Here is a 14,319-nt window from a genome sequence, read left to right as displayed (position 1 = left end):
AATAAATAGGGTTCGAAGTTTAACTTAGAAAGTTGTTTAGAAAAATAAGGAATAGAGTAGGAGAAAGAACGGAGCCTTGCGGTATTCCCCAGAACTTATCTTGAACTCGTTTGACGAGATCCCATCTATAACAACTCGTATAGTGCGATCTCTAAGAAAGCTCTAGAGCCACCAGCCAGGCTTGGCAGAATTGGGGATTTGTGGGGAAGATGGGGATTTTTTAAGGATTTTGGGGACAGAAAATTTTGTTTGGGGGCTGGGTATTTCATTGGGGATATATTAAAATATTTCAAGGATTTTATGGGGATAAATTATTTAGGATATGTTTGTTTTTATTATCGGTAATAGCAATAATTTACCAATAGGTGAACTTTATTTATTTCATGTTCTTTGAATAGAAAGTGGAGATCTATTGTACGTATCATAACATATAATATGATACAGTCTTTAAATCCAAATCGGTATCTCCAAAATTATTGATTTTTGTGTGAGGATCAAAACAAATTTACATGGTAAAATTGAATTGAATTTAAAATTGGTTATTCTCAACTCGGTTTATGCAAAATTTTTGCTTAAAAAAAATATACCACTACTAATTATACCCTTCGCCATGAGTGGTAATGGTATATATAAGTTTGTCATTCCGTTTGTAATTTTTACATTTTTCATTTGCGACCCAAAGTATACATATATATTCTGGATCGTTATAGATAGCGAAGTCGATATAGCAAAAATCGGGAAAAATATTTTTAACCCGAATTTTGTTTTTATAACATTTTTTTTTATCTCATATTCTATTTCCAAAAAAAAATTGTTTTAAAAATTTAAAAAAAAAATGGAAAAAACTTTTTAAAAAAAAATTAAAAAACAATTTGGATATTAAAGAAACTTTTTAAAAAAATATTTTTAAGTATAATTTGGTGAAGGGTATATAAGATTTGCCACAGCCGAATATAGCTCTCTTACTTGTTGGAATAAATATTTTAAAACTTTGACTAATTCATAAGAATTTTGGTTTGAAGGGACCTTTTTTAACATTTTAACAACTAATTTGATCGGATATTGACCAATAAATTTAATATGAAGTTTTGGTTGAGATCCGATAAAACTCTTTTAACAACACGAGCTCGAAAGAATATACTTGGCATAGTCACTAATACTCTTTCGAGTTCGGGCAGTGGTTGATCACTTTCCGGCAGGTGAGAATTACTTGCGAATAATTAAGCTAAAAGGTTAGCTTTATCAACCGGTTCAATGAATGTTTGGTCATCCTTTAAAGGATTCTGACATTTTATCGAATGCACAAAAGCTTTTATTACCGCGGGGAACAGTAAGAACCATAGTACGAATGCGTTGCAAGTACTTTGACACACGAAGAACTTTCCTTTTTGCATAGCGAATCAGTTTCTGCGTTTTCGTTATTGCGCCATGTTTTGAATGCTTCCTCTCCGTATCTGATTGATATTTTGCATATCTGATTAAACCAAGATGTTTGTCTAGGTCTAACCGAAAATTTCTTATCTTCATCGAATCCAAGTGCAGACCGCTTTCAAATGGATCGTCCTATAGTCAAAAATATTTCCAAATAAATTATGTAGTCGTAGGCTTTTGCTTATGTCTAAGCCAGTTATGGGACGAATTTTAAGATTTTCAATATCAGAATATTTAATTTATTAAGTCCTAAATAAAATTTGTGGAAATTACAAACGGAATAAAAAAGCTTACATAAGTAGCAAAAAAATCAAAAGTTTGAAATAGTGTCCAAATACACGTGTCCAAAAATTACAAACGCATAAAACCAACTTTCCAATATTAAAAGTCTAATTAAAAATCTAATTGGTTCATATAATAATCATGAAAATATTTTTGTTTATAGATTGTATAAAAAAACTTGAAAATTAACTAAATAAATTAATATATAAAACTAACAATATAATTAATAAATAAGAAAAACAATAATAACATAACATACATAAATAAATATTTAAAAAAATTGTTACTGATTTACAAAAACAAATATATTCAGTCTTTGGCTTTATCACAACGATTTGGTTTCATGTTTTGGGCTAAAAACTTTATTGAAAAAACAAAAACTTAAAATGAAATAGAAATAGAAAATATAAAAAATATTGCGAGTACATAAGTATTACAAAGTAACACATATTTATGAATAATGTTTATTTAGGAAATACCCAAATCATGAAACAAATGTTGTTTAATAACTTCACCTTCTTCTTCGAGTTTTTGAGCAATGACAGTATTGACCAGGTTAAATGCAATGGCGAATAAAGTAAATGATGCATAGACGCCAAACGCAAGCCAACGTATTAAATTCGATTCAGTTTTATGTTCAAAATTCGTTAATACTAAAAGTCCAATAGTGAAACCGGCTAAAGATCCAGTCAAGTGAGCTATATACGATACCGAGGGTATTATATGCAAAGAGTCTTCGATTAGAAATTTACTATAGAACGCATAGCCTGTATCACAAAACACTGGAATTACAAGAAATTGAAATGTTGTTTTCATTTCATATTAAGCTTCAACATTGCTTAGGGCCGTCCATACTTACCAAATATTAAGACGGCCAACAGTTGAGAGACACCGTAACGCATTTGCCCAAAGTTAATCATGACATTCGCCAATTGTGCTGCCAGCAGCGCATAAACGCCACCACTCGCTCCCACCAAATACACTTCGGAATCAATGACACTGGTGCCCAGTGAGCCGGCTAAAACACCAGCTAAATAAATTACCGCAATACGTGCGGAGCCATGTACCATTTCCAATGGCAAACCATAGAGCAGTTGAACGATGACATTGAAACCCAAATGAAACCAATTTGCATGCAAGACCATGTACGTTAGAAAACGCCATATCTGTAGCCGACGATCTGGTCGATAAATCAAGAGTGACTCACTTGGTATGCTGGTGCTGTTAAATTCCGTTTGGGCTCTCACTGTCATGTAATCGTACATAAAGACACCGATCTGTAAATAGAGCAATAAAAATCAAAATAATCAAATTAAAATACTTGTAAACTGCCATTCATGTAAAAACTTTAAAGAATTTTATGTTAATTGTTTAAATATACATATTTGATTGTTCAACATTTTAAAATGGGAATTGAATTTATTTAAAGAAATTACACAATAGTTAATAATTTATTCCTTCACTATTTTTGATTTTATTCTGAAATAAAGCTGTTCATTTTGTTGACCTCAATATTTAAGCATTAAATCTCTTAATTTATGACAAAAAATAAACCAGAATAAAAATAACTCTACAATAACATAAAACAAATATCGATTGATACAGACTTTATGACGGCGACCTTACACACATTAAACCGAATAGATAAAAGGATGGGTTGAGAGAATAGTCTGTGATTTTTTTTTCATACATCCACCAATGGATTTATTTAATACGAGTATATTTTGGTGTAATATATTTGTTTATAATGTAAAATTCATTTGAAATACAGTGTCTGACATAAGTATACGAATTTTGTTATACTATGAAAAGAAACGCGATTTTATACATGATTCGTTTGTAACAATCTTAATGATTTATATCACAATTTAAAAATTTTTAAAAATCATTTGATGTAAACAAAGTTGTCGAACTTTCTGCAAAAATGTGTAAAAATATACCTCACAAAAGTACACGAATTTTCCATGGGCAGCATAATAAACAAAACCGGTACACAGTGGTTTACCCCATAGGCCAAAAATCAGCAACAATAATGTATTTTTCTAAGCTTTCTTACGCTAAATTTATTGAAAACACTCTAAATTTTATGAATCTAACAAATTTTGTTGCTTTTTCTGCGATATTTAATATTTGTGTCCGTTGAAAGTGGAGCTATGTTTATATTTCATATACATATTGTGTTTACATGGTCAGAAAAGAAAACTTAAATATATCTAAAAAGTTGAGGCAGAAGTATCCAAAAACCCTACAAACATTAAATTTTAACTTATTTTCTACCAAATTAAATAATAAAAGCTGGGAAAATATAAGCCCATTAAAAAATCCCTGAAGAATACTTTTCTGACCTTTTCAAAACACACATTTTTAAAAAACTACTTTTTCACGTAGACTTTTAGTTATTTGGACCGCATCTGCCCACAACATCTTATACATCAAATTGTGGATTTTTTACCCCTCTTTGGATGTAATTTGCATAGACATCCGACGGAAAATAATGAAAAATCGCATTTTGCCAACATACCATTTTTTGAGTACTTCATTCACTTATCGTACAAATGAGATCTAAAAAATGGAACAACAGTAAGAACGAAAAGATAGATAGACAAAAAACTGGTGGTTGCGAAAATTCAAACTATGGCAACATAGCGTGGACATTTTTCCAAAATGTCGATCTTTCATAAAAAATAACAGGAATAAGGACATTTTGCAAGGATTTGTAGCACATCTTCTCCAAGCTACAAATTCCGGATTTGAAACTGATGCCATAATGTTTGAGGAATATGCTGTATAGACAGTCAGAAAACTTGAGTATCCCTGGCACTACCTCCCTCCATCGGTACACAAAATTCTAATCCATGGAGCTGAGGTGAATAAGCATGCATTAGTGTCAATAGGTGAATTATCGGATGAAGCAGCAGAAGCAAAAAATAAGGATATAAAACAGTTTAGATTGCAACATACACGAAAAAATATAAATCTTTTAAATATGATCTTTTTAACTTCAGATCCATTTATTTCTGGAGCCCGAAACTTACTAACATAGAAAACAAGTAGTTAAAGTCAAAGAGCTTTAAATTTGCTTAATTTTCTTCTTTATATATATAATTCTTCTGTACGTGTGTTAGTAACTGAACTCCTCCTTAACGGCTGGGCCGATTTCGATGAATTTTGTGTGTGTTGTTTGAGTGGGTCCCTGGATGGTTTAGATTCACAATTGACCTATATAGGAACAATTGGCAGAAGTGAAAAATTATTAATAGCTACCAAGCGAAGTCGGGACGGTCAGCTAGTCTATATATATAAAAATTAAATGGGCCATGTATGTAATGCCATTACGTGAGAACGGCTGGAGCGATTTAGCAGATTTTTTTTATTCGCTTCGAAATTTTCAGGAGATGGTTAAAATTCGGAAATTTTAATTTTTAATATATAACTACCGGGCGAAGCCGGGCGGTCATCTAGTACTTGATATATATTAATATGATATTTTACATTATTTATTACCTTATATTACTTAATAACACTGTGTGTAATTATTTAAGTCATGGAAATATAAACATATACGAACACCACTACGTGATAAAAGACAAAAAAAAAGGCCCGTGTCTCCTAGTTTTGCCCAAAGTCATGCACTTTTTTATGGAATTTTGATTTATTCTCTGAGGCAAAGTTGTAGCTCTCATCATAAAGAACAAAAATTGTGAACATATAAAATCAAAAATTATATAATACCACATATTGCATTATATAACTTTTTAATTTTGGGTTTTTTAGTGTATATTTCAAATGAATTAAAATGCAATAAAAATTTACAAAAGTTGTTTAAAACGAACGAATTTTCATACTTTATTTCAAAAGTGCTTAAAATAAATCTATAAGCCAATTAACCCTTAAAATATTAAATGGCTACTGTGACTACAGTTGTTAATATTTTTTTCTAAAAGTTTGCAAACTTTAAGTTCCTCGGACATGCTTTGATCTGACAAATTTTTAAGACCCTAGCTTTTTTAGTTTTGTGGCGTTGGTTCGTCAACTGATATCAATACACAAAAAAATGGCACAGTTGGCATTTTACATTCCTGATATCATCAACCTATATATCAAAATTTTTAATGAAATTAAACATCGTACTAATAATCGACTGCATTAGAATAATATTGTTGGGGAAACCATCTTCCTAAAAATTCTGTAAATCTTAATATTCACTGATAAATTAACCACTCATGTAATAAGAGTAGCCCTAATGCAGAAAACTAAGTATGAGTAAAAGTATTACATAAATGGCTGTTGTATGTCTTTCAGGCAGAAAAAAATGTACTCAAATAAAGAAATAATAAAAATAAATCTATAAATAACAAGGGTTTGTTTTTCGTGCCAATGAAGACAGTTTAAAGCTTATGGCTAATACTGCATTCTGCAGCAGTTTTAAACAATACTGCCAGATTAGTTGCGTAGGTATAATTCTAAACGAAATCGCGCGGAAATTGCAGCAGTATCGTAGTAATGTATCAATCTGCAAAATTTTGTAATAGATTTGTTAAATAAATTGCATATTACTTCACTAATGTTGGTTTCAGGTGTTATTAGTAATTTTAATGCTGTGGTCAAATATCGTATTTTTTTAATTATGTATCATTTTTAATTTATTTTAAATAATTTTTGGAAAATTGTGAAATGATGACGTATACTACTACTTCCAACTTTTCATCTGGCAACACCATAAACAGCTAGCAACAATAATCGTAACGAAAAAAACCTAGAACCTCAAACAACTATAATAATTCCAGTGGGTAAGACACAACAAATAGAGACTTATTATACCCACTCGTAATATTTCAATAAAGTTTTAAGTTGTAAAACTCTAAATACTAACGAAAAGTCATGAAACGACAAATACCAAAAGAGCCACCTTCTAGACAGGGGTCAACATAAAAAGGATTTACTTTCAAATACAAATAAAGAAACATGTTTGAAGAGAAATAAAATAACTACTGAATAACTCAGCAGTTCTGGGTGACTGTTCCGAACTAGTAATTTTAACTATAATTTGGGGTCACTACTGGTTACATAATAAGCCAGGGAAGTTATGTGGTTACTCGATACAACCCAGGAAATATAGCGTGAAGTCAGTTGTCACTCTAGAGTCTGTATGTTATCTAGGGTGAAGTCAGGTAAAACTTTTATTTTATACTGTACTTTAAGTCAAATTTAAAATATATTTATCTCTTTTACTATGTAGAAAATGAGTGAGTAGAGTGACAATAAGTTGGAATTTTTAAACGAAGCTTAATATTTATATTTCTATATAAGGACTAGCTACTTTTTACTCATCACTAAAAGTGAAGTTGAAAATAATTTTATATTATTCTTTAGAGACTACTTACTAGTGTATTCAATCGATTAACCGATTAAATTTGGTCGGTTAACTGTTTGAATAATTTAAAATTGACGATTTTCAAATAACAAATAAACCGATTTGTTCTATAATGAACTTTGTCCTAATGAGTCAGAGGACGACACACAGTGTTTTGTTTTCATATAGGCAATGGACAAAAATAGATTGCATACGAATAAAAATTAGTAGAATATTACCTTTTGGTAAGATTAAGAAAAAATTTAATTCTTGAAAAAATCCGCGCAAGGACCTCCCATATATCCGAAACATATAATTTTGAATATAATTCACAGTTATACTCCAAACACTTTAAAATTTGGTTATAATCATTTTAATAAAGTTATTGTTGTTTGTGACAATTTTTATTACAATCGCAGCAAGGTTTTCCTTAAAAACCTATAAACCTGAATAAAATTATTAATTTTCAGAAATTATTGTTCTCTTATAATATTAGATGCAAAATTATGAAAATTTCATCGGAAGGATATTCATAATTCCAAGACATCAAGATTTCAAGATTTGAATATCCTGTATAACATCAAATTTTTTTAAAAAAATCGTTAAAATCGTTTTTTTTATTTTGGAACCAAGCATTAATTTAGTTATTAACATATCAATTCTAGCAAGGATTTACATAACTGCCATATATGCTTTTTTTTTTAAAAAATAGTGAAATATTGTATATATTTTCTAAATTCAGAAGGAAGGACGGACATTTTCAAATGTTGATAGATTTATGGTTCAACTGTAATATTAGAAACTGGATGTTGGATTATATTTTAAGTGTTCCTAATATCAGCAGAAGCTCATATTACTACCTCAACATAAGGATATGCAGGTTATATTCAATTATTGAGCTACTTACATTTACGGTAAAAATGTATTACTTATGGGTGCCATCAAAAACTATTTTTTTAAAGTTCTAGTCAAAACGGGCAAATAATGATTTCACATTATAATAAATAAGAGATAGGAATTAGATAGAATTAAAGAAAAATTAAAATTGATTAACATGTTTTTTTTTCAAAATTAAATCAAACTTTGGCAATTTTTTTTTATTTTAGCAAAAAAAAATATACAACATAAGAACCAAATAAAGACCTATTAATACACTTTATGACCCTAAACTACGCTTGTCAAATAACGCAATATTTCTTAGTTATTTAAAAGAAAAACGGTATTATTTTATAAAAAACCGAAAATCTGGAGCTACTTCCCCTAACCATCAAATTGAAAATTAACGAAATGGTAATTTATACATTTAAACAAAAAACAAAATTTTAATAGTTTTCACACGAAAGGACAACTAATTATTACATTTTCTTATAGATAATACTTAAGGCTATTCTATAGGAAAACATAATCAAAATACATTAACATATATTTTACTAATATTCCAACAAAGTTTTAGAATTTCAGGCTTACAATAAAAAAATCTTAATTATTAAAAATTGCGCAGATTAAACTGTTAAACCTTTTTTGACAAAAGCAGTAATTTTCCATAATTCCACATACATACATACATATTAGCGGTATTCACTATTAAGTGCGAATGGTCTAGCATCATTGCAAATGCAAAATTTTAATCCAATAACAAAATACACACAAAAACATTTGCAATTTTCTCTTTTTAAATTTTCGTACGAAAAACCCCATATAAATAATAATAATAATAAGCCATCTATTATTGCCAAGACATAAGCAAAAAACTGTAAAAAAACATTTAACGGTTTTTTGGAGAAAAAAATAGAGTTCTACCTTGTTTTATTTGTATTTTCGTCAGTTTTTAATTCCCGGGATTCCTGACTAAAAATCCCGGGAATCGGGTATTGAAAAATTGTTAAAATTCCCGGGAAATTTGTACTGGGAATTCCCGGGATAAAAAGAGATTTCGAATCTGAGGAAAAATTTTTCAAATTCCAAATGACGGAACCTATATGGCGGGAACTCTCCTATCTAACGGGATAATCTTAAAAAATATACGCACTTTTTCCTTAGCATAATCCGATTAGTCATTCAACTTTACCAACAATAAAATTGTAAGCAGCAGACTTTTTCTTTTGCTCATCCAAACAAACTTCCGCAAGTTCGCTATTTTGCAAGCAGTGCTGCAACGAAAAATGATATTTCTCAAAAAATGCAAAAAAGTACAACATGAAATTGACAAATTAAACTTAAAATTCTTTATTTAACACATTTCTGATTGTTTAAACCCAGACAAAATTAATTGTTAAAAATTGTTTTATTTTATTTGATGCTGTTTGATCTTACAAAACACTTGTAAGAGTAAACACGTCAAATAAATTTATGCTAAAAAAGTGGTTACGCTTTTTTGAGCAAATATTTGAACAGAATATTAGACTTTTTCTGATTGGGTTGAGTATTAGGAGATGTCTTTTAGACTGTCTATTTGGGGTCAATTAACTTCCGCCTGATACTCGTATATGTTAAAATGATTAGTTACTTAGGTAATCAAGTAACCATTAAGCTAACTAATTCTAGGTAACCATTATGTAAATACCTTACGTTGGCTACATTGAACCAGCTTTTAGATAATATATTTCTAATCTATATATGGTCAATTGACTTCCACCTAGGACACGTACGTATATGTTAAAATAACAATTCATATAGCTAAAATTTGTATTTCGGGACAGTCACTCAGAACTGCTGTGACTTTATTTCGATGGTATGTTTGTGTGAGAACAAATATGTGTGTGTACAATCATGCGTGAGTGTTAAATTTGCCCTGTGGAATGGGAGGGAGTGAGTGTTCTGTTTTTTTTTTTAAATGCAACTGTCTGGGGTAAGTCTCCCCTAGTCTGGCCTGGTCTCTGATTTGGTCTAGTCTGGTTTGCCATCTATTTACAAAATATTTATTTGTATGTGTATGTTTATCCGTCTATTTGTCTGTATACATGAACTCACTCACACTCACTTGTATGTATTGTGTTGAAACATGCCTCAATAACAACAATAAACTATGGGTACCCAATAAACATTTGTTGTCTATTTCGGTCAGTCTCTATAAGTTGCTGATTTCGTATCCAATAATTCGTAACTCTTTATCTGGATAAATCCGTAAAGTTGTTCAGACTTGTCGGACAGAATTCTAAGGTAAATTCCCAGGGAAATTCTAAAGGAATTTTAGACATGTCTGATTGATATCGAATAAAAACATTTTTCTATTATTAATATTAAAAAAAAGAATTTGTTTCAATCACTTATGCGGCCTTCGACTACAAGTACTATTGAGTATTGTATTTCTGTCGAGTGTCAGAAGAAAACATAGACAAGTCGGCTCATTTTCTCTTAAATTTTCAGATACGTAGACAATAATGTTTACTGGCTACTCACACTTTTACATTCATTCGTTTTGTGGCACAGAATTTTATATGTATGTAATTTCTATTTTTTTTTTCTCTTTTGCGTGCCACATAAAATGGTCTCGTGCTTTATAAAAAAAAGAACAAATAAATATTACGTATACGTACATAATCGTTTGTATTTATGTTTACGAGGGCATTTGGAAAGTCTTCTTTCTATGTTGCCTAAGAGATGGTTTACTTCATGTGCCAAACCACTGTTATCAAATTGCCATATTGACTGCAGTTTATTTGATTTTGAATGTTTTCTAAAAAACGTTTAAATAATATGTATAATACTGTTTTGATTGGTTATTTTCTCTTTCCGAACATGATTTCAAAAGTAGATGTTTAGAAAATAATTTCCATTCTGGACTCGTATAACTATTCTCATACGGCTTAGGAGTAAATTTAGTTTTGCACGTGTTTCATTGAGTGTGTGCAACATTTAGCAATATAATTGTGACTTTGTTTTCCAAAATGCCACATAAATACAATAAAAATTCTTGCTACCATGCGAGTATTTATAAAACTTACATACAACAACGTAAGTAAGTATTAGTTTTTTCCGTTCTGTTTGTTAGTATGTTTTCGTTTTATCGGTATTTTTCAACTCCTAAAAACCATTATAGAAACTCCAAGGCAATCTTGACTGTCTGACATGGTGTCTCGTCTAAAGAATATTTATATTTTTCTATTCGTTGCGTTGTTTGTTACAACCTCATTTGCGGAGTAAGTGTGACTGTATATATTTACGTACGTACGTACATGTTGCCATGTCTTGGGGAGTTTTGCCCTGTTTTATTTATTTTTTTTAGTTTCCTCATGTATATTTGATGATATAAATCTCAAATAACAAATAACTATAAAATGGGAGAATTTGCAAATTACTTGACTCCTTACTTTTATTCGCTTTATTTTATAGTTGTACAAATTTTCAATTTTCTTTGAAACCGCGTTGCTGGCCCTGAATGTCAGATTACATTGTTACACAAGTAATCTGATGTGTCAAAATTTTGTGCAGAAAAAACGAAACGTAATTTGTAATGAAACTATTTGTCATTAAGAAAAAAATTCGGTTGAGCTCCTAAATAAGTAAAATTTCTTATTTTAATATTTAAGGAACTTTCAGGATTATGCTTTTAATTACAAATTCTCATTTTACAGTTTAATGTCATTAGCAGGGAAACCAAAATATGCAAATGCATGTTTTTTCTGGTGAGTCTAATGAACACATGGATAAGATATTTACACGTTTCAGAACTATTTAAGAATTTGCACATCGATTTGTTAGTGCATATTTTTGCATATTTTACCCTTAAATACATATTTTTGCATATATTTGTTTTAAGATCATATTTATGTCATATTTTGCGTTTTTAGAGCATATTTTACTGTTTAATAGCATATTTTGAGTTTATCAAAAACAAATTTTGTCTTACTTACAGGTTTTTACTTCCTTTGTTTAAAATTCAAAATTGAAAAATAGATGGCTTTTCACCAAAAAAAAAAAAATTTAAAAAACAAAAGATTTTTTTTTTTAAATTTAAAATAACAATTCGAAAAATTTTTTTATCCAAAAAATGAAAAAACTGAAAAAAAAATGTTGTTCACCTAAAAATATTTAAATTTTTTATTTTGAAGTATAATTAGGTGAAGGGTATATAAGATCCGGCACAGCCGAATATAGCTCTCTTACTTGTTTTAATATAAAATAAGAACTGTTTTAATAATAGCTCCATCTATATATCAAATTTTAGTTCTAATTCAAACTTAACCGTTCTAAGTGTAAAAGAAATATTGTCTTTTAAATTTGCTCCTGTAACATCAGTTGATGTCGAAAGAACATTTTCTATGTTTAAAAATGTTTTCAGATCCAATAGACAACGATTTTTATTTGTAAATTTAAGTAAATTTTGTTTGGTTAAAAATTATGTAAAAGTTTGTTTTTTTAAGAGCATATTTTTTAAATTTTAAGAGCATATTTTAAAGTTTTTACTGCATATTTAAAGCGCCTAAAACGCTTTTTTTAGAGCATATTTCCGGTTTCCCTGGTTATGAGGCTTCAAAGTTATTTATTTAACAAGTAAATAATAACACTATACAACAAAATCAATTTTTTTCAAGAATTACAAGTTCAGACCAATAAATTTTGATAGAGGAGACAAAAAAAAAAGACACGTGTATCGGCGTTTTGAAAGTTTACATCTGAATTTCATTTCAAGGGGGTTAAAGTTTCCCAACTCTGGCAAATTCTTATTGTTAATCGGTATAAGAAACCATGTGATCCTTAAATTTTAGGTATAAAATGTGTTCAGCAAATTTATGTAAAATGTTACGGAGAACATTTTTGTAGAATACATTAACCCTCTAGGTATGGGTGTTTTTTGTCCTTCTTTCAAAAAAGAGCAAAAAAGCCATTAAAACAAAAATTTCAGGCATTAAAATGTTCCACAAAAATATTATCCGTGAAATTTTACTACAAGGTGGCGCAAAAGTAATCTTCCTATCAGAAAATGCTATAAATTTTGCGATTGGCCCCTAATGTCAGTTCTGTTTTGACATTTGTGTAGTAATCACATGCGAAATACGCGTTAATAAACAATGTTACGCTACATTGCTCCAGAACGCGGAATATTGCTGACAATTTATTTGATCTTAATCACCACCAAGAGGAAGATGATTTTTCATCAAAAATAATCATGAGTGATGAGGTCCATTTCCATCTTAGTGGGTACGTATATAAGCAAAATTTACGCTTCTGGGGCAATGAAAATCCGCGTGTAACCCACGAAGAGCCATTACACCCGCTCAAAGTCACTGTATGGTGTGCTGTTTTCGCTGGAGGAGTCATCGGACCTTTTTTCTTCGAAGACGTCGCGGGCCAAACGGTTACAGTGAATGGTGAGCGCTACAGAGCAATGATCAACTTGTTCTTTTTGCCGCAACTTGATGAATTGGGATTGGAAAACATGTGGTGCCAACAGGACGGTGCAATGGCACACACTGCACGTGCCACAACTGATATGCTGAAGGATGCATTTCCCGGACGACTAATCTCCCGTTTTGGCGATTTGCACTGTCCAGCAAGATCGCCTGATTTGACAGCTCCAGACTTCTTTTTGTGGGGCTTTTTGAAGCCGCGGATTTATGTCAACAAGCCTCAGACTCTTGCAGCTCTTAAAGACAATATCCGTCAAGAATGTGAGGACCTATCGCCGGAAGTTTTGGCCAAAATGATGGAAAATGCCATAAAAAGGGCTCAAATGACTATCAACTGTGGCGGCTGCCATTTACACGACATCATATTTCCGACTTGATGTAAAAAAAATTAAAAGACCAAATAAAAATAATCCACAAGTTTTTAATTTTTTTTTATTACAGCCAAAAAACATCGGAAGTTTACTTTTGCGCCACCTGAATATACCAAAACGGAAAATTCAACCAGAAAGTCAGAAATAAGACAGAACAAAAGGTTAATTTCGCATTTAATAAGAATTTTATTTTAAATTACCCCAATGAAAAAAAAAATATTTCAAATTTAAATAAAAATCACTAATATCTCTATTATTTTACCTTCGATAGCAAATTTGGATAGAAAGTATTCATTAATGACATTTTTTAGCTCTAGGCAATTCCATTTCAATATCATACAATGTCCATGTCTGATGAATTTTTTGACCAAAATTCAACAAAAAATTATTTTTTAAATTCCCATATGGATTACTTTGAGATCCAGTTGTCAACAGAATCTGATGAGCATGGTGAATAATCTCATCAGTCATGCGTACCCATTAAAGAACGCTTATAGTTGAAATATGCTGGACATTGTATGATAATGAAGTG

General features: G+C 30.3%; 1 protein-coding gene across 1 annotated transcript in view; it reads right to left on the bottom strand.

Moving 5' to 3' along the window:
• Positions 1 to 2,161: 2,161 nt before the first annotated feature.
• Positions 2,162 to 14,319, bottom strand: part of LOC135953782 (protein rhomboid-like) — a 31,986-nt gene continuing 19,828 nt past the window's right edge. The window contains exons 2-3 of the mRNA XM_065503790.1: positions 2,573 to 2,990; positions 2,162 to 2,495 (exon numbers count right to left, since the gene is read on the bottom strand). Coding sequence (XP_065359862.1) covers positions 2,182 to 2,495; positions 2,573 to 2,990 — 732 coding nt within the window. The 3' untranslated portion in view covers positions 2,162 to 2,181. The remainder of the gene's footprint in view (positions 2,496 to 2,572; positions 2,991 to 14,319) is intronic.

This window comes from Calliphora vicina, chromosome 3, assembly GCF_958450345.1.
Source record: "Calliphora vicina chromosome 3, idCalVici1.1, whole genome shotgun sequence".
Lineage (NCBI taxonomy): Eukaryota > Metazoa > Arthropoda > Insecta > Diptera > Calliphoridae > Calliphora > Calliphora vicina.
The sequence above is the reverse complement of the archived record's forward strand: the minus strand, read 5'-3'. Positions and strand labels throughout refer to the sequence as shown.